This window comes from Schistocerca piceifrons, chromosome 3 (assembly GCF_021461385.2).
Source record: "Schistocerca piceifrons isolate TAMUIC-IGC-003096 chromosome 3, iqSchPice1.1, whole genome shotgun sequence".
NCBI lineage: Eukaryota > Metazoa > Arthropoda > Insecta > Orthoptera > Acrididae > Schistocerca > Schistocerca piceifrons.
The window spans coordinates 25,931,305-25,953,416 of NC_060140.1; the positions used below are offsets into that span (position 1 = coordinate 25,931,305).

Below are 22,112 nucleotides of genomic sequence, written 5' to 3' on the forward strand. Positions count from 1 at the left end.
TTCGCTTTGTGGAGTTCTGGACGGACAGTGTCGATAGATATGGGGTCTCGAAGGTGGCAATTGAGCTCTGCAATCTTTTTAGCGCCGTAGTTTTGTGTTGTTTTGACGCAATTAGTGTTACCGTACGCAGATCTCCGTCATTTAGTTTTGGTTTGCGCCCACTATTACGTTTACACAATGATGTCTTCCCACGTTTTGTGTAGTTTGTCATGACTGTTGAAACAGTTACTCTTGAACCATTCAATAAGTTGGCTGTCTTGGTTACTGATGCTCCTGCTAATCGGGACCCTACAGTCTCCTCTCTGGAACCCTGTCACGTCTTTCACTGCACGTCGACCTCGTCCTCTGAATGCAAATACGAAGTGTGCGCCACTCGTAAACAACGTCCACTGATGCCCAGCGCGACACGTGCATTACCTGCGTTGTTGACCGTCAAACATAGCCATCCCACAGTGTTCGCATTATTTTGTCTATTCCCTGTACGTGTGCTATAGTGACAGAGCTGTGGCACTTCCACTTGCCGGTACGCAGCGCGGCGGCTGCGACGTACAGCTGTGTCCAGTGGTGCGGTATCGGAGGGAGCGTCGGCGGAGCTGATAGCGCGTGTCGCAGATGCGGGTCGTGTCGAAGGCGGTACAGACTCGTCACATGCTGGTGGGGCCTCGCCGCCGCGCCCGCATGCATTATGGAGGCTGCCCTGCCCATTGTGGCGGCCGGCCGCGCCGCTATCAGATTTCATGGATCGTGCAGGCCGCGGCCGGCTCGATGCGAGCTGCAAACGCCCCGCGGTATTCCAAGGATGCGGCGAGAAACAATGAGATCTCCAGCATCTGATCTCCACTGACAAGGACATGTCGGCGTCAAGGAACAGGAAAAATAAAACAGCAAGGGAAAAGGCGAGCAGCTACTCCAACACCACATAAAAGCCGCCCATCTTACACAGCGAAACGAATGCGTTCGTGACAAGCTATTACGATCACGTTCTACAGAGTCAAGTTCTATAACTGTACGGTGGCCACGTACCATTGAATGTACGTCGCACACAACAATTTGTTGTCGTAGGTAAAAGGACTGAAGTCGAAACTGTAGGTTTACTCTAACCACTCCACATTTATTTTATTTCCGATACACGTTTCAATCTCCATCATCAGGTACATACACTGAAGCGCCAACAATTTTGTATAGGCATGCGTATTCAAATACAGAGGTATGTAGTCAGGCAGAAAACGGACACCACCGTTACCTGTTACTGGCGGCCATGAATAGGGAAAGGCATACACGAGCAACGTTTAGCATCTGCATGTGTGAGCACAGATGGATTGTTTGCAGGCGGTCGCACGACGCCCCGGTCGCCACTTGCCGATGGCGTCGGCGGCCGCCACCCACCTGCCCGCGGCGCGGCGCGCCGTCCCGCCCCACTCGCCCAGTGTCGGCAACAGCGGAGGTGCCGCCCTGCAGACTCCCTGTGGCTCTTTATTCGGACGAGTCGCGCTTATCCGTCGGAGGCGACGACCACCGGCTCCGTGGCTGGAGAGGTGTCGGAGAGCGTTTAACAACATAATAAGTTGTCGTCTCTTCCTCTATGAATAGATAGCCGCTAACTTCGTGTAATGTCTTGTCTGTATAGACGTGTATCTGTTGCCTTTAAGACCCTTTCACCTTCACACATAAATCGATGCAGTAATGTAAGGGCCTCCCGTGTCTTGGCTGATCCGTGATAAGACAGGCGAAAAGTTAGACTAACGGAGGATTATTAGTATTATCTCTATTTTCATTCGCTCTCTCTCTTTCTCTCCTTTATCTATGTACAGGTTTTATTATAATATTTCATTACGTGAAATCAGCCAAATAGGATCTTTGGTGGAGTCCTTCGTCTTGGTAATCAGCGGCTAGCTTGCTGTAAGAGATCTTTACATTTATTATTACTGTTTAACACTGTATTCAGTCGGGAGAATCAATCGTGTGGACAATTTGTTCCTTTTACGAAAGATTGCGAATTCCAGATGTGTACGAAGCCTTTTTGGACGATTTAACACAGACTCAGCGATTGCAGGCTCTCTTCGACACAGCTGAAACTTCCCCACCAATTACAGGGCCAACGTGAACATCAAATGGTTCAGAAAAACTCATTCGTTCATTCACTCCGGAACAAAAAGTCACAGACCTTATTTATGAAGGAAATTGTGTATTAAATCCATCTCCATTACATGTACAGATCTCCGGTGAATCCACGTCTTAATTATTTTCCGTTTACACTCTCTTTCTATTCAAACAAACCGCTAGTGGCACAAAAGTTAATTCGCTGGATTTAGCGAGAAGAAAATCAGAATACGTATCTCTCAGAAACACGTCAATCCCTCAATCCCTACTCCAGAAGCTGTCCTAGTTACCACTCTAACAACCATGGAGAATGCATATATGCATCTCTGTTATTTCAAAGAATAAACGCACTAGAAAATACTTTGGCGTCGTCGAGCTGTCGCCGCATATGTTACGAGAAAATCAGATCAGATACTTTTACAAAGTGATTGAATGTGAATGGTTTGATTGACAATGATTAATTGGTGCGTGGTAGAGGGTATTTTCTGTGGGGACATTACAAGCGGCACGAGGATCGGCTACAGGTATCCTGTCACAGGTCCCGGCGACTTGTTGTGGTGGGTAGGGATGAATATCTCACTGTGCTCATGCGCCGGGGTAGTGTTCCTAACGGGCCCCGTGACAGCCGCAAGATACACATATGGCGAGGTGCGACTAGCAGGTCTGTTGTTCGTGAATGTCCACGCCCATGCCCCATTTCAACAGGACAACTTTCGACCTCGTACGGCTGCCACCCGACCGGACCCTTCCAGCAGCAGAGGATACTCTGCCATTGCTAGCGGCGTCGCCGATCCCTCCCAGATCGAAAGTGTGTCACGGTGCATGTCATCAGGAGTCCAACTCCACCCACTGGTCTGTGGGATGTACGGGCCCAGGTACAAGCCACACGAGACAGTATCGCAGGCCTCCATCCCAGATCTGTACAACTACGACGTTTGGACGCTTAAATGTTGGTATTTAACAGTTTGTAGTAATTTTGCACGTGTGGCACCACCTGCCTGCCTGCCTGCCAACATCGCAATCCGCCTTATCCTCCTGGGTGCAGGTCTTTTTATGACAGTCAGTGTACGTTGCCACAACTGATGCCTAATCCTATTTTGCCCCGAGACAAAGCTGTACAGCTGCTGCGCACTGCGGTATGGGTGGCGATCCAGTCGAACGAACTTTCAAATATGGGCAGCGAGCTATTCAGCCACCGCGGTACGAGAACTCTGCCACGAACCGTTACGCCGCTCTCAATGAGATGGAAGTCCTGCCTGTCGCGAGCTCCAGAGGCAGGTGTTCGAACATTTACACAGTGAGCGCCATTTTGTGGGTTTGTCAGTTGAATAACATTTACAAATATTCATACTGGCCAGGGCTCGACATTTCCTGAATAGACATTGTACTGAATAGTTACACATTTATAAATCTCTTATACGGTGTAGAACAATTTCCGCTACCAGTCACAATAAAAGATTATTTATTTGTCACACGAACGGTTTCGGGCTTGCGCCCATTCTCAGGTGCTTATACCTTCATGTACATGTTTATATTGCTGGAGATCAGTGTATAAATGCCAAAGAAATTATTTGCGGGTGACTAAACAGGTACAAGTGGAACAATTGTAAGTGGCAAGCCGCCATTTGTCGAAAATACGAGAGTAATCCCAAAAGTAAGGTCTCCTATTTTTTTATAAGTACATAGACCTGTTTATTTCTACAATGGCTTACATCAGTGTACACCTTGAACATTTAGCTATTTTTCGACGTAATCACCATTTCTGTCGATGCATTTTAGTAGACACTGTGTAAGTACGCTGTTTAGGTTTTTATATTGGTAACGCCACGTAGCGCTCTGTATGAAAATCACTGGCTGTGCTGTGTGCAGTTTGTGGCTGGGTGGCATTGTTGTAATATTCGCTATTGTAGTGTTGGGCTGTCGGCTGTTAGCAGCGCTTAGCGTTGCGCAGTTGGAGGTGAGCCGCCAGCAGTGGTGGATATGGGGAGAGAAATGGCGGAGTTTTGAAATTTGTAAGACTGGATGTCATGAACTGCTATGTATATTATGATTTTTCAACACTATTAAGGTAAATACATTGTTTGTTCTCTATTAAAATCTTTCATTTGCTAACTATGCCTATCAGTAGTTAGTGGCTTCCGTAGTTTGAATCTTTTATTTAGCTGGCCTAGTGGCGCTCGCTGTATTGCAGTAGTTGGAGTAACGAAGATTTTTGTGAGGTAAGTGATTTGTGAAAGGTATAGGTTAATGTTAGTCAGGGCCATTCTTTTGTAGGGATTATTGAAAGTCAGATTGCGTTACGCTAAAAAGTATTGTGTGTCAGTTTAAACACAGTCATGTATAATTTTTCTAAGGGGACGTTTCAACTGTGTCAGTTTTTGTATGCCCATGTCATACCAGCTCGCCGCCATGCTGTTTAGAAAGTTATGAACCTCTTCTTTCACCTCGTCGTACTTAAACAAGATGAAGCATCATTATTATAATTACGCTGTGATAACACCACTTTGTTCCACACTTTTTACCATTTTCACGTCCATATTTCAGTTTTGTAAAGTTTAGCTGCATGTTTCTGTTCTGAGCCACACTGTTGCCAGAGAACGGTTCTGTCATATTTTAATTTGTAATAGCTTTTAATAATTTCATTTATATAACATCACTGTACTTCCTAGATCTAAGTTCTATGACAAAATGTGGATTAAAAAAAATTCATAATGTGGATCAGTTTATAATAGCTTTTTAAGTTTTTATATGTGCACTTCCGATGGCTAAGTTCTTTGACCATAAGCTACATGTTTCTGTGTGAGCAACATCTTTACACCTGTTGCGCCTACGTTCTTTGACCATAACCTACATGTTTGTACATAAACACAGTGTACTTCATGAGTGCACGTCTTAGTAGTGAAATCTGTAGCTAAAGTGTATGAAACTGAAATATGGACGTGAAAATGATAGAAAGTGTGCAACTAAGTGGAAAACTGTCAGCACAGCGTAATGATGCTTCATCTTCATGTAAGCACAGATATATTTTCAACAAGATCCTCCCTGCCACTTACAGTCGTTGCATTTGTATCTGTTTAGTCACTAGTAATTTTTTTTTTGTGTGTTTATACAGTGATCTCCAGCAATATAAACATGTACATGAATGTATAAATACCTGAGAATGATATACAAGACCGAAACCAGTCGTGTGACAAATAAATAATCTTTTATTGTGACTGGTAGCGGAAATTTTTCTATACCATATAAAGGAACAGTCACGGAGTCCAACAGCATCCACTATGGATAACATTCACTATAAGTCTCTTGTATCTTTATGTATTCCCACATTCAGATCTACTGTTAGCAATGGACGCTGCAAACACAGCAAAAAAGTTATGTACTATTATTACTATTTGATATTAGAAGTAGAATAAGTAATATACCTGAATTCTCTGTTCATGAACAGCATCTGTTTCTCTTTCCTGTATTCACTAAAGAACATAACACTCACAAGCAAACCACACCATAGGAGCAACTGCTTTCCGTGGTTGGAGATTCCGTTCACAACGTATTCATACGTTTCACATGGCCATTTGGTGAATACAAAAGCAATAAACGTATGATCTAGACCAGGGCTTCCCAACCTTTTCAGCTGGCGGACCCCTTCTTCAGTCGAAAATCCATGGCGGACCTCTAGTCAGTCAAGAGCACAGTAACTTTATATTTCAGAGCGAAACCCATGGGAACTGAAAGCTTCTTAATGGCGGTCCCATGTTCCCAATGACCCCCTTCGCCCCCCCCCCCCTGCTCCGCCGAAGTATGAATAGTCTTTGGTTTAGAGATGAATGAAAACAACTTGAAATTAACGATCCAATTTGAATTCGCACTGTATCCAGACACTTACTAGTGCATTTTCTCACTTTGTTCAAAACACTATAGCCTGATTAAAATTATTTGGTAACTGAAATTTCACACGATGGAACTGTCATCCACCAAGAGCAATCAACGTCACGTCCAAACTGTTTGCTGTTCACTTCCACTATTTGGGTACTGATGTGTAAGGAGCATGCATATTTCGTAACAGTCGTGTGTGTGTGTGTGTGTGTGTGTGTGCGTGTGTGTGTGTGTGTGTGTGTGTGGTTTTTTCGTGAAATCCGAAGAAAAATGTTCAAATGTATGTAAAGTCTTCCTTTGGTCGTCCTCCCTCCTCATACATTTCAACTGGAAACTTCCCTTGTCGTGAAGGCGATGGAGAAACTGCAGCCTTCTTCAATGATCCTGACTTCAGCCGCCGACCCATGTTAGAAGTAATAAACTGGTAAAAAATCGACTTATGAAATAGGTAGTGCAATGACAAGGCAAGTTTAACATTTAATGATGCCTGGGACCGCATACGTGGCAGCGAGTGCTGTGATTGGTCGACAGAGCTCGCTCCGTGCATGCGTAAAAGGTTTCAGCGCATCTAGCGCCGTGAGCAGTCGCATAAACGACCCCCGTATTATTGCTAAACAGTCGATCAGAGAAGCCGCATTCTCCGGCACTAAACTGTGTATACGTCCTCACTTAGGAACCGCAAAGGCTGCTTGCGGATACGACCTGAAGTAAAAGTACACGTGTTTTTCACCCGAAAAAAAAATAGTGATGAATTTGATTTTCACATTTTTATTCCATAATTTTACTCATTATTTTACACGATTTGGTGAAAGGTGGCCTCGGACCCCCTGAAAAGAGCCGGCGAACCCCTAAGGGGTCCGCGGACCACAGGTTGGGAACCCCTGATCTAGACTGTGCTTTGTTCATAACATTGCCAAAGCAGCAAGTATGCTGTCAATTTAAATTCGACGCATACAGATATCTATGGGGTGAGAACATTTTATTGCCTGACTGAGTCATGGGAGGCTATGAATCACACGCTGCTAGCGAGATTTGTAGCCTCTGGGAAGCCCTGTGGCTGAAGACAAAAGACCTCCGTCCGTGCGGTATTAACGCGGTTTGTTCCGGCGCCGGGGCCTCGGGGTAGAGGGAGAGCGAGGTTCGGACGTGGTTAGCCACTTTGCGGCCGGCGGGGCGAGGGCCTCCGTGCCAGAACTGGCGGCGGGAACAGCCCTGGACTCGCTCCATCGAGCAGCACATCACCTCACCCCCACCACCCCACCCCCTGTCCACACGGCTCGCTGACTGCGCCACTCGCGGAGCAGCGGCGGGGCGGGGGGGGCGGGGGAGGGGAAGGAGCGATCTGAGCTTCAGCAGCTGCCGAGGTCTGTGCGTGGTGACCGGTGATCCCATCACTACAGCACCGCGCCACTGCTCGCTGATACCCATGATGGTCCGATGCTTGCAACAGAAGGCGCCCAGCACACCTTTTCTGAGGGAGGTGACCGAGAAGCTTAGGTACACGAATCAGCATAGTTAAGAAAGCATCGCTCGTGCAAAACCCAGCTTGCCCTTTTCTCTCATCACACACTGTGAACTATGGATGAAGGGCAACAGGCAGAGTCCATATTTCTGGACTTCCAGAGAACGTTTGACACGGTGCTCCATTGCAGGTTGTTAAAGAAGGTACGAGCATATGGAATAAGTTCACAGATATTTGAATGGCTGGAAAACTTTATAGAACCCAGTATCTTATCCTGGACAGCGAATGTTCATCAGAGACAAGGGTATCGTCGGGAGTGCTAAACGGAAGTGTCTTTCTTGACACACTTACATCATTTATATATCTGAGCATAACGTTGCAAAGCGATACGAAATGCAGTGACAACATGTGGAGCTAAGTCTGTCGGCGCGAAAACACATTCACTAAAAATACTGCCTGAGCTTTGTGATAGATTATTAGAACGATGGTAACATTGACAATTCAGCACATATTTAACAACATTTTATGATGTAATAAGTGTCTTATTCATCGGATCTTGTGGGACTTCGGCCTTCCAAAGGCTGAATTTCGACCAAGGCTCGTACTACGGCAAGAAAGGAAGAATTAATTGATTGTTGGTGATAATAACGATCATCCTCCTCTACCTTCTCTGCATTACTGCAGATGACGTGTCACTGAGCACCTTTATTCTGTGCATGCAGTACACGTGAGGCGCCTAGTTGTTTCCACTGCACTGTGTGGAATACGAAGGTTCTGTTATAGTTCACTAACCTGCTGTCTTCAAGTTGATGTTGAAAGGTCTCTGTTGGATTCCTTTCATGTTTAATTTCTTAAATCTGTTGTCATTTACGGCATAAATTCCTCTTCTAAATTTACTGTGGCGTTTCTGACTATCTGGGAGGAGACTGAGTAGTGGAACGTGTTACTTTTACACATAAAAAAGAACGATCTGTCGCACTACTACACTTTAAAACACAGTTTATATGTAATTCATGTCACACAGTCTCATACGGAACCTACATCCGCTTTCTTTTATATACTGTATATGATAAGATATTGTCATCCCCCTTCCCTTCTGTGTGAGAGGATGAATGAGCAAATGTATTTCTAGTTGCATGCTTGAGGGTAGCAGACAAGCCTGTCTGCTAGAGAACAGTAGGACCAACGTCGGAACAGGTAGCTACGCTTTCTAAAAGCAAAGAGGTTTCTATCCTTAGTATGGTTCTGTCCGTCCCTTGTCATGTTGGTATAGGAAGCTGCCTCTCTCGCCACTTCCGTTTGTATTTGTGAGCCACCCTCAGGAAGGGACCAGGGCAGTCTGTCCGTGGCGAGCGTCTGAAGTGGTAAGATCTCCGGCTAAGCGCGTCTCTGCTAAGTCCGTAGCACAATGGATTTCTTAAGTTCAGCCTAACTGAAAATTTAATCACCTTTATTTCAGGTTTAGCTCTAAAATATCTAATATTATCTTAAATTGCAGCGCAGTGTAATACTCGTGTGAAGTTCAGAATATATTCCGATAGTTGCTTTGTCGCTACTTTGTGAGTAAAGTGGAACCACGTGTTGATCAGTAACTCTAACTAAGTTCATCAATCTTAAATGCGAATGTGCGTGAGATTATAAGGTCTCGTCTTGATAATAATTTTCAATATAGCAACTTTTCTTTATGTTCAACCCACATGGGGTGTACTTTGTGAAACCAGTGCCACGTGCTTATACAATTGTTTGACCCATCAGGTTAATAGTAAGACGATAGTAACCAGTTCGAGGTTTTTCTTTTGTAAATTGCTTTTCGATCTAATTTATTGTAATTATCAAAATTATTGTGGAGTTACACTCTTTGTGTAAACCAAGTTGACCACGTGAAGCATGTGGTGTAATCATCAAAGTAGCCCTCAGCTATTCTTTTCGGGAAGATTTCACAAAGAGTTAATATGAATTTAGTATAGCAGTGTGTGGTAATTAAATGACGGACAGGATTGTGCTACGAACGTAACTTCTCTGGGTGAAAATTGAATCGGTTGGTAGTGGTTAATTTTCTGTTGCATATGTTTCAACGTTCTTTGTGTGTTGTTTTATGAATGCAGTGTTGTATGCAGTCTCCCAATCTTGGCTCCATATTTGATGTGTTCCGTAAGATTACAATCTCACATTTTCACAATCCTAAATAAGGCACCGGTTTAGTTAGAAATCAAGTTTAATATGCTGAAATTTCAATGATCAATGTTAAAATAAATTTCCAAATGTAAATTGATTTATTTCTTTTTATTTAAATTCTCTTTTATATATATATATATATATATATATATATATATATATATATATCACCAGTTGTTGTATGACTATTAAAAGATTATAATTAATGTTAGTCTGGTTGGGAATTTGGTAAGCTAGACTGGATACTTGGTGAAACAGTTGCTCAGTAATGCAAGGTTAACTTCCCCAGACAGCTCACAGCTTTAACCTCCTTTTATTGACTATCAGTACCGCTTTCATAGCAAATTAAATGTTCCCAGCGCAGAAAACAGCACTCAGGTCGTAGGTTCTGTATCTTGAGGCTGAAACTGACTTTTAGCGAGGTTCTGTTCTGAAATAATGTATCACTTCTTTGGGATGCCACTCGCATATTTTAATATACCCACACGAGAAGACTACATGATTTTAACACCTTCTGATACACCAAAGTACATGATCAAACACAATGTTTACGAAAATGTATCTTTACACTATTTGTAACACGTGTCTGTGCATCATGACTACCGGAGTGAATCTTTTAATACTGAATGCTGGCAAACACATCCAGCCACAGACAACATGGCTGTGCATCTCGACTGCCTAATCCAGAGTGACGAACTTAAATAAAAATTGGAAACATCCTACTGCCTAATCCAGAGCGTCGAACAGGAACTTAAATAAAAATTGGAAACACTTCCTACGACAGTCAACATGTCTGTTCTTCTCAACTGCCTAATCCAGAGTGACGAACAGCCCGAAACACTTCGCGCGCCATACCAGAAAAGGCGTGACCCGAACGCTTCCGAAGTGCTTCGTCTGCAATTTCGTCAGTCTTTTGTTTTTGATTTAAATTGTTTTTAATAATTCTAAAATGACTGATTGATAGTCAGCTGTTGAGAGATATTAATATTAAAAAGTGAAGTCATTCCATTGTGTAAATTAACTAACAATAATAAGTATACTTTAACGTTTTGGCGCCCTTGCTCCGAACACAGCAGCCAATCACAGAGTAGTAGTATTATGCAGGCGGTCTTTCTCACGGGAATGGTACCGAATATGTCACAGGTACCTCACAGCACATTTCGTGATCTATTTACTTCTTGCATCTCCACTGCTCTGGGAACAGCTGCCTGGAGCCTAATATGATGGCTGACTAACCCAGAAATATTACAGTACTCATGTCAGACGGTCTTATATTCTTACAGAATGTAACTTTTGCAGTGTTACTTGAAAATGGCCATAAGGCCGAAATTGCAATCGTAATGATAAATATTTCATACAGTCAACGGCGACTATGATGTCTTTTAAGAACAGCGTCTGTTTCAAAGTGAGGTCAAACTGACAAACTTCGTTTGAACGTGTACGGGCTTGTTTGACAAATCCGCGCGTTTGACAAACAAGTTTGCTCATTTACGGGGGCCGTAACGGCTGGACTGCTCCAGTTGAAGCCGCTAGTTTTACAGGCGTAGTACTGACACTCCGGTCCCCTGCGTGCCGCGCGATTCGACTGCGCAGCCGGCGCGGCGCTCTGTTCACTTCGTAGAGAGCCGGGGTCCGGCGTCTGCCCGCTGGCCGCTCTCGTCGTGCCTTGCGATTCTCCACGGCGCAAAGTGGCTGGCAAAGTGGACGGGGCGGGATGCCTGCGCATGCGCAGCGCGCAGTCCGGCGCCAGCGAGTCGCCAGCCCGTCTTGCAGCCGTCCAGACGTCCTCGCAGTGGACGGGACGTGTTTGTCATCGCGAAGCGTGCCGGGCGTGCTGCGCGTCGCTGTTGCCGCGCGTTCTGGAACGACCTGCCACACGTAAGGCGTCGACACGCGGACCGTGCTTTCCGACGCCGACGTCGAGCGCGCCGAGGCTGTGTGATTTACGCAGCGTACTGTAAGCAGCAGAATGGTGCGCTATCCACGTCAGCAACGAGCCGATACTGTGTATGTGTACGGCCACGCAGATGGGAACGCAGAACCCGTCCTCCAAGTGTGGTGTGCTGACAGTCCGCTGCCTCCCTGCACGTTTGTCTGTCTGAAAGGACCTATGATCGCCCAAAATAGGCCTGATTTGCTGTGTGATCTGTATCGTTCTGCGAGGATACTTGTTTTGGTATAGCCGTGCCGTCTCTCGGCCGTTTCCGTCTGCTTGGCCGTAAACAAACACCACCTCAGCTTGTTCCCAACATGAATACCGGGCCATTCTGCTGCTTACAGTACAGAACCTCAGTCACACAGCCTGCAACACGAAACGAACACACGGCACCAAGTCAAAGCGACTGTCATTCTCAGCGGCATCTTCCGTGGTAACGATGCATTTCCGGAAAAATGTTCGTGGCGCGTTTTTCCTCCGCTTCCAGTCAGTTGTCGGTTTCATTAGTGTTCACCCTATATATTTCACAGAAAGTTCCATAATTTCATAGACTTCTAATGTGTTACTTGTGTATACTTCTTGAAGTAGTCTGACAGGTAAGTTTTCTGGCCACTGAGGAAACATTCCAGTCGTTGGCCTTTGTAACAAGAATTGCAGCAAATAGATTATTTATAAGAAATAATGTCGACCACTACTGTTGATACTTCAATTAAAAAAGAGAAAGGCTCAGAATCTCTTAGAAAATAAAAGGAAGGAAGTGGATATGAAGCTACTGCCATCCTCTTGACGGCTCACGTCGTTGTCAACACTGCAGCGAGGTATACTTTGTCTAAAGACTGTACGTGCCGGCAGTAGTAGCCGAGCGGTTCTAGGCGCCACAGTCTGGAACCGCGCGACCGCTACGGTCGCAGGTTCCAATCCTGCCTGGGGCATGGATGTGTGTGATGTCCTTAGGTTAGTTAGGTTTAAGTAGTTCTAAGTTCTAGGGGACTGATGACCTCAGAAGTTAAGTCCCATAGTGCTCAGAGCCATTTGAACCATTTGAAACTTACCAGGTTGAAGATGTGCAGGAATCAACAAATACGGTAGATTATAGCAAGAAATGTCTGTGATCACTTTCCACTGCACAATTGCAGGCATTTGAGCCATTTGAATGTACCTAGGAATGTCATTGTTTTATGTTTACCTACGACTAATTGTATCAAGACGATAGAAAGTCATTCTGATTTACCATATAACCGGTATACTTTCACTGTACGCAAGTTATTATATTGAAAAGAACAGAAATAGAAAGCCTTTATTTACCTATGTGTAGTCTCCTGTCATTTTATCACAACAAAGAGTTAGCTAAAACGGCACGTTTTTGTGGGATCCTCAATTTGCTGAAGCTTTGAAAGAGCTTATATTCACACCGCGTACCCTGTGGTCGGGAAAACTCAAGGGCTCCTAAGTTCAGCTCGTGACCTAGAAACGATGTTGTATCTCAGCGGTCCTCTCAAGGAGGTAAATACCTGACGTGCCACATTCTTTGTTTCACTCTTCGCCGTGAAGTGGAACGCGGAATTCCACGCTGAGGCGCCACCAGCGCCCCGACCACGTGAGTTTTCACGTCCCGTGAGAGGACGGCTTCAGCGCTCGGGATGCAGCGCGGCTGCCTTTTACGTCACGCCGCACACCGCAATTACCGCACCGACCGGCGCGATCGCCGGAATTTCAATGGCCGCGACTATTTCGTTTCGGACTGGTGAACACTCTACACTGTGCCCTGCGATTTTCCACACATCATCTGTTCCCACAGAACAGCCTCTTCTTCCCGCTCACAGTGGAACGATCATTCGACACGAACGTCTTTCGATACGGTTTCCACAAACGTCTTCATCTTGCACCGGAGAATGTTCTGATGTGTTGGGTATTGTATAGTCTTCTCTCTCTCCCTCCCTTCCCCTCACTCTCTCGTCTCTCTTTCTGTCTCTCTCTTTCTTTCTTTCTCTCACCTGCTCTCTGACCTTCTCTCACTCTCTCTTTCTCTCTGTCTCTCCCTCCCCCGCTTTCTTTCTGCCCTCTCTCCCACTCTCTTTCTCTCTCTCTCTCTCTCTCTCTCTCTCTCTCTGTGTGACTCTGCCTCGTTATGCCTCGTAATACTCCGCCCGAAATTCTCAAGGTAGCATGGACAAAACACAGCTAGCGAAAGGATTGCAGGTACAATAGCCGAAGGATATTAAAGGAAAACAGTAATTTAGAAGAGAGTTGGACAGGGTTGTGGCTGTGCCGGGGCGTGTTCATTTCTCCCACTCACCTACTACTACTTCGTCCAAACAAGTTCAATTTTTAATTTCAGTGTAGAAAATTCAGCCCACCTATGTCGATAGACTTCTTGACCCACATCTTCTTCACACAGTGAGGCTGGACATCGATTCAGTTGATGAAAAGTAGCGTTGAAGAAACACCAACTAACACCTAGCAAGCAGAGGTCGTGTGACTCCAGCTGGGTGACAGTATCCGCAAGTTCGTAAGAAAATATCGAGCTTTCTGGATTTTATATAGTTAGGGTAAAACTATTAAACTTCTTTTACTTCTAACTTCTACATTCCGACACAATTGTGTCTATAATATAAGTTAAATCTTTATTTGACACTACAATAGTGAAGCACAGTACATAAAATTTTTCTTTGTGAAGGGGCGTACATTACCGGTTTCAACGAACTATGTCGTCATTTTCAAATTTAAAAAATCAGTTGGAGAACATATAATGGGAACTGTGAGCATACATCTAGCAAAAATTATGAGACCAGGTAACCGACCCAATTGTGTCACAACAAGTCACTACAAGTTATGCCCATGCTTGCCCAACCATTCAGTCCATGTCCTAATGCAGAATAGATAAAACTACACCAGGGTAGAAATTGCCAAGGATTCATGCAATGTGTCCGGCTGTGACACGACGATCGTATTCTGATATAAATTCACATGTCTCGCTATAAGTAATTTATATCAGCTATACGATCGTCGTGTCACAGCAGGACACATTGCAAGAATCCTTCTCAATTTCTACCCTGGGCTAGTTTTATCTATTCTACATTAGGACATGGAATGAATGTTGGGCAAGCATGGGCATAACTCATAGTGACTTGGTTGTGACACAATTGGGTCGGTTGCCTGTTCTCATTATTGTTCGTAATCGTTGTCAGATGTATGATCACAATTCCCATTCTGTATTCTCCAACTGATGTTTTACGTTTGAACATGAAGACGTAGTTCCCTGGAACCGGTAATGTAAGCCCCTTTTTTCTGTGGCTTCTCTATTGTACTTTCAAATGCTTCTGACTGATTATCAGATAAAATCAATGGCTATCGAGTCCTGTAATAGTAGCAGAAACTATTATCAATGGAATTTCACTTTTGCACTGTTCTGCTGCAGTTTTACACTAGTAAAGCAGCCAGAACTACACATTCAACCAGACGATGTTCTTTGGTCTGAACAGTTACTGACCTGTTGCCATTCACGAGTCACTACATCTAGTCGTTCAGTGGCCTTCTTGGAAAGAAGCGCTAGCTATAATGAGCTGTAAATTTTACGTAACACGCCACGTATAGTTGATAATCAACTGGAAATTCCATACGCAAGTAAATTTCAAACAACGGAACATGAAAATTCCAGAATTTCCGAAATGATCAAAAACTTCAGTCGCGCGGCACTGTTATGGGAAAACAACTGAAAGAATTCACAAATTTCCACATGTTATCCTAAATTTGTGTAGAGTGGTTCCATATGTGACTTGCAAGACGTCACGCCCTCTGCCATTATCCAAAGTGGCCCTGATTTCTACAAGATGTGGTTCATGCAAGACAGAGATCGACGCGATCGATGCAGGAGAATGTTTGGTGTCCTGGAGGAGCACTTTGGGGACCGCATTCTGTACTGTCCGCAGCTCGTGGTCGTGCGGTAGCGTTCTCGCTTCCAGCGCCCGGGTTCCAGGGTTCTATTCCCGGCGGGGTCAGGATTTTCTCTGCCTCGTGATGACTGGGTGTTGTGTGATGTCCTTAGGTTAGTTAGGTTTAAGTAGTTATAAGTTCTAGGGGACTGATGACCATAGATAAGTCCAATAGTGCTCAGAGCCATTTTGACCGCATTTTGGCTGTGGGGTACCCAGAAGTCACTGGCGTGGGCCTCGATTGGCAGCCCTATTCTCCGTATCTGAACACATGTTACTTGTTTTTGTGGGGTATATTAAAAACAAGGTGCAGAGCATTAGCCCCAAAACCACAGCTGAGCTGAAAACAGCTATTCAAGTGGTCATCGACAACATCGATGTTCCGACACTTCAGCGGGTCATTCCGAATTTCGCTATTCGTCTGCGCCATATCATCGCCAAAGATGGCAGGAACATAGAACTGAATCGGAATATCTGTAGTGACGTTTACATGTTGGACAAAATGTGTGCTCGCCGAAGTTCGTTGGGTTTGTTTTTTTTTTGGGGGGGGGGGGGGGGAGGGAGAGAGGAGGAGACCAGATAGCGAGGTCATCGGTCTCATCGGATTAGGAAAGGAAGTCGGCCGTGCCCTTTCGGAGGAACCATCACAGCATTTGCCTGGAGCGGTTTAGGGAAATCACGGAAAACCTAAATCAGGATGTCCAGACACGGAATTCGTCGTCCTCCCGAAGTTCGTAATTTACGTTTTTTTTATAGAGTTCAATAATTGTCACCCTGTAGGAAACATGTGCACAAGCAAAACAAACTGCAATTGGCGCGAAAAGTGGTGTGCGTTTGGCTAAATTAGAAGCGGCGGGAGCCAAGAAGGTAGCTGTTGCTGCAACCGTGGGGGCTGAGCACGCGAATAATCGAATCGGAAGACCCTCACCAGTGGACTAGGAGAAGGTGAGGTCATGGTCGAGCGTTTCTTGAATGAAGTTTTAAAAAAATTTATTGTCGAGTGGCTCACCTTGAGCAAGCGTTCAGAACAAGCACAGCAAGGTAAAATGTACAGGAGCATGTATGGTTATGTGGGAAACCGTCAATTCAAACATTACAGGCGGGTTCCGGTTGAAGAGGTGGTCCGGACAATCCGAACAGAGACATGAGCGATTTGCACTCTGACATCTGTCCCGTACGGACGAGAGAAGCAATACAGGACACCCTTGTCAGTAATTTGAGTGTGTAAGAATTAAATGATCGAAGTTCCTTTCCAAAAATGATCATGAGAAATAAATCAGGTGAGTGTGACTGTTTAACAGATAAATGCCGTCCTAAATAATTCAAGTGTGTTTACTTTTTTAAATGGAACACAAAATTGATCCATGAATTTTTACAAGAAACAATCATGTATATGAAAGTAAACCAAACATGTAAATAATCCCCATCTGATAAAGGTGTTGGCAAGGACCAGTGCAAACGACAGTGCCTGGAATCTAGTGCGCTTGTCTACTACAAGATGTGGAGCAAATAGAGCAACTGAAATGTATAAACAATATCGATAAACAAGGGGTAATTGGATGTAGTACATTGGTGTCAAATGGTTCAAATGCCTATAACCTCTATGGGACTCAACATCTGAGGTCATCAGTCCCCTAGAGGTATCTAACTAACCTAAGGACATCACACACATCCATGCCCAAGGCAGGATTCGAATCTGCGACCGTAGCAGCAGCGCGGTTCGGGACTGAAGCGCCCAGAATAGCTCGGCCACAACGGCCGGCCCTTGGTATCATTTAAAGAAGCAAAGTAGTTCTACAGGCGCAACCATTGAGGAACCTCAGTTCGAATTCTGGGCAGCTGAAAAATCAGCTGAAACCCTACAGGCCGGAGCTACGCGCGTGACCGACTCATACGGCGCGAAGCGGCCTGCTGATAACGGCTGCTACTCGTGGTCAGGTGCACTGTACGGAGGTAGGCTTCGCCTTGGAGGCCGATCGAAGATCTTGCGCGAAAAAACTGCTAGTGTTTGTTTTGATGACCAGTCAAGTAAACTGTGAATTAAATTACTTTGCAGCAAGGGTGGCAAAGCAGCAGAAGTTTCAGGAACGAACAACACCTCAAATACCTTTCTGCCCCGCGGCAACAGAGCGATTGCTCGGCTGCTCCAAAACTCGAACAATCGTGACCCGATTGCCAAATCTTTCACCAATTGTGCCCCTAGAACAAATCCGCCTACACTCCCAGTACCATACCTCGTCAACCTATGCGCCAATACCATTCCTTGCCACCAGTCCCCGATGGTGACTGTAAATGTGTGGTGATGCGACAGTCGAACTGCCTATCACAGCCTCCACCAGTACTTTACGAAGGAAGTTTTCCAGCGACCAGCACTAACGGAATATGATAACTGGAATCCTACGTGTGTCGCTCCCGTGGAGCGCGGAGACCGTTTCTCTGAAACGTCCTAAACAACAGCAGAGCCTTGGCGCCGAGCTGGCGCTTTCTTGGTCGAAATTTGAGTCTTTCACGAGAAAACTGCCCTCAGCCATTGTAAAAACAGCGAGCGTTTATCGGCCTGCCTCCTGAAATCCAACGTCGAAAGAGAAAGCCCCCAGCCATGGGATCAGACACCTCCGGAATGCCCAGCGACTGAGTGTCCCTCCATTCCCCTCCGCCAACCCATCGTTCTCTGCTATTGTGAAATTAATAGACTTCTGACATACATCTTACTAACAGTCATTTACATTCTGATGCAAAGGATGCTATAACCTACTTTGCATGCCAGTGTATACGGTTGCGAAATAATATTAATCTGCATGCACGCAAATTCAGATTATAGAAATGCAAGAAACGATGGTTATAATGGGCCTTAATAAGTCTATGAAGAGGATAGAGGGTCTGAAGTCTTGCATTACCCCACAGCTCAAACTAAGTTTACATGCAATGTGTCTGCCTCACTTCAGAGATGGGATAGTGTGCCAAAACACCAAGGGAAAAATCTTACGTAACTCGAACGTTTCACTACCCTTTGAGGCGGCTGCCAACTGAGCGTTTCGTTCCCTAATTAGAAGCATAAAACCGCTCTATAAGTGCAAAAAACGCGTAATTCTCATTAGGTGATAAATTGAACGTCAGTAAGAAAGGCTCTTGGTCTAAAATGCTAATGGTAATAACCAACCCAAACAGTAGGATCATAGAAAGTAAGGACGAAAGAAAGCCGTATCTAAACAAGAACACAAAACAAAATCAAAACCATCCCCTGAAATAAGATATTACATCATTTTGCTCCTACCTCTCATTCTGGCTGCTGTTACACAAAGCATTCGGACGGGAACATTCCTGGCATACAGGGGAGACTGTTGTACTGTGTCACGATTTCACACTTTCACCTCTAGCCAGCCCTTTAATAGAAATTTAACTTATTTTTTTCATTTTTAAATGATGGCATTCATTTTTTTCGGCTTTCGTCCTTTTCCAAAATGACTCCGGAAAACTGAGGTTTTTCCAAATGTGAAAGAATGGTCCTGGGTACCAAATGGTAATGTACCATTGCAATCGAGGAAATCTTGTCAGTACTGTATTTAATCACATGTTTGTTAGATTATTACTCAACCACACAGCAATAATCAGTAAGTGAAATCATATTGGGGAAAAGTATTAACAAAACCCATTTACAAGTTATATACATTCTGAAATTTAATCTATTGGAAACCGACACAAATTTCCATTTCCAAGACAGACAGAACTGTTAACATTGACGATCACAGCTCATTTGCAGAGAACTTATCTTATGTGGTAAAAGGCCTCATTTTGGCTCAAGGTACACGATGATGCACAACCAACGAAGTAAGGCTTAACTGTACATACGGTGTATAACTAGTTTAAAAAATGTTCAGAATTTTACTTCAGTAAATTAAGGATTGAAAACATATCCCATATATCTTTCATATAATATAAAGTACTTAAATACGTGGAATTAGAAACATCTACAAATGATTTAGAAAGGCCAATCTCATGTCCAAAACAACAGAAACTCTAGAAAGTGGCCAAAATTCTTATGCCGATGTGCAGTGAGCATTCCTTCAGGCGATTCTAGATCAGTCACCAGACTGAAGTTCCTACCAAAACACACCGTGTGTGTTCCTAGCTACACTATACTGCAGGTACATCACCCTCCACTAGCTCACGATTGAGCGAAATTTTCCCACGCATACTTTTGTACAATTTCCAATTAAATAAACATCTCACTTCAGGTGTGCCCTCTACACATTATGCTACTCTTTCCGAAGGTCTCACACAATAAAGTTAAACTAAACAATAATTTTGAAATTATTTAATTTACGTCAACACGTTAATTTAGTCAAATCCACAAAAAATCATAGATAAGCAATTGCTACAACATGTTTCCATAAGGCCGCGCAAAAATTTAACAGGACATAGAGGATGCTTCACTGAACAATTTGATGTAGGGAACCTGAGGACGGAGAAGCCAGCTTAAGGAGATAAGAGAAATAAAATCAGATTACTGTAAATAAAACAGTAGTTGGCTGCAAATACTATCATTGACACAATGAACTTACCATTTGTACTGTATCTTACAAAATGTGCTGAAACTGACAGCCATAAACCTCAATGTAAGCATGACATCGGCGAACAAGGTTCTGACGCACCCTGACAAATATCCCTCGGGTGTTTCGAATCACGTCACAGCCAGCTACAATTCTGGCAACTAATACCATCCCCGCATCCGCTGGGGTCTCACACACAAGTGGCTTTCAGTATCACCGTAGGAAATAATGAAGGGGATTCATATCAGGTGACCTCGCAGGCTATGGAATAGGACCTTACCTTCCAATCCAGCGGCCAGGAAATATTGTACCAATACTGCTCCATCGTATTACATTGTACGTCTCTGACTAGCACTAAGTTACGAATGGGTCGTTGATTCATAGCAGATTGTGTCGTGGGACAATGTAAATACGATACAACGAAGCCTAATAATTAGGCTCGTCCTTCTTGTTTCCTTGCAGGAAATAAAGAATGTACATGTAAGTAAACAGCACAGAAATTGTAAACTTGCACGCGTATTAGTTGTAAATAAGCTGGAAAACAGTAATGCTGGACAAAGCGGTAGACAAGTTTACCTCCCTATCTCCATAAGCTGGCTTCTTCGACCCAAGGTTCCTTATCTTAGCCGCGCGGGATTAGCCGAGCGGTCTGAGGCGCTGCAGACATGGACTGTGCGGCTGATCCCCGCGGAGGTTCGAGTCCTCCCTCGGGCATGGATGTGGGTGTTTGTCCTTAGGATAATTTAGGTTAAGTAGTATGTAAGTTTAGGAACTGATGACCTCAGCAGTTAAGTCCCATAAGATTTCACACGCATTTGAACATTTGTTCCCTATCTTATGTTGTTCAGTAGAGTGTTCTCTATGTCCTGTTACTTTTTTGCACGCTCTTACGGAAACACCCTATATAAATTCATGTTCTAATCATAGCTTCAGATGGAAATCCTTAACTCTGTTTCGTACTACAAGAGAATTTGTTATGTTTTTTAAATATTTCTGAAGGTATCATAGCTAATGGCATGAAATTCTAACAGTATAATTTTACTAGCAACGCAAGAATTTATGTGAAGTACGAAATAAACTGGATAAGAGTTAGTGCGTCAGATTGATAGCGAGTGTGATTCGCGTGCTCCCATGCCGAGCCTTTGAACACTCGTCCCGGCTACAGGAGACATGTTCCAAGATCGCATAAACACCTCGTGGCAGAAAGTAACGATGACACAGGAAACGTTACGGAGCCTGTCCCGATATACATGGAGCAATCTGTGGAGGATACGCTAGTAGATATTTGGAATAGGAATTGAAGTTCATCGGTAAGGATCCGAACTTTCAGATTTGAAAGTGAAACTGTAAATACGCCCGTGACGCCAAAGGAATTTGAAGATCACCAGAACAAAATACTGTCTCGAAAACAGGTTATAGAATGAATATCAACAAAAGTAAAACAGGGGCACTTTGGTACAGTCGATGTAAATCAAAGGATGCATAGGGAATTGAAGAGGGAATGAGACACTGAAATGTAGTATATACAAGTAATCTTTATTATTTGGGCGGCAAACACCTAACGATGGCCGAGGCAGAGAGGATATCAGATGCACACTGGCATTTGGCTTGTCTGAAAAAGCGAAATTTATTAACATCGGGTATAAACTGAAAAGTTTGTCTTTCCGTAAGCTATGCAAATGGCTCAGACGATAACAGAAAATAAGCTTGTGAAGAGTTCTGTTGCTGGAGAATGCTCAAGATTGGATGAGTAGATGGAATAATAGATGAGGAGATACTGACTCGACCTGGAGTGAAAAGGAATTTGTGGCACAACTCGACCTGTCTTTAGGCATCAAGGCACCGTCAATGCCGCTATTGTAGGAAGTACCAGGCGTAAACACAGTAAAGTCGTAGGCACACGGATCGTGCTATGGAACGTGAACGTTCAGCGTGAAGAACTCAAGGTGTTACTGAACGCTCAGAGACGATGCGACATGTGCATGCGGCACGTGTGCCCCAACGTTATACACGCGATCGCAATGTGCTCCAGCGGCAGTTGTAGGGTGTATCTGGTTCGCAAATCTGTTTATGAAATGTACGGA

General features: G+C 44.3%; 1 protein-coding gene across 1 annotated transcript in view; it reads left to right on the plus strand.

The window, feature by feature from the left end:
- The first annotated feature begins 612 nt into the window (after positions 1 to 612).
- The window catches only part of LOC124788368 (collagen alpha-1(I) chain-like), a 305,934-nt gene continuing 284,434 nt past the window's right edge, over positions 613 to 22,112 (plus strand). Inside the window, exons 1-3 of the mRNA XM_047255632.1 lie at positions 613 to 788; positions 1,330 to 1,523; positions 11,204 to 11,415. Coding sequence (XP_047111588.1) covers positions 613 to 788; positions 1,330 to 1,523; positions 11,204 to 11,415 — 582 coding nt within the window. The remainder of the gene's footprint in view (positions 789 to 1,329; positions 1,524 to 11,203; positions 11,416 to 22,112) is intronic.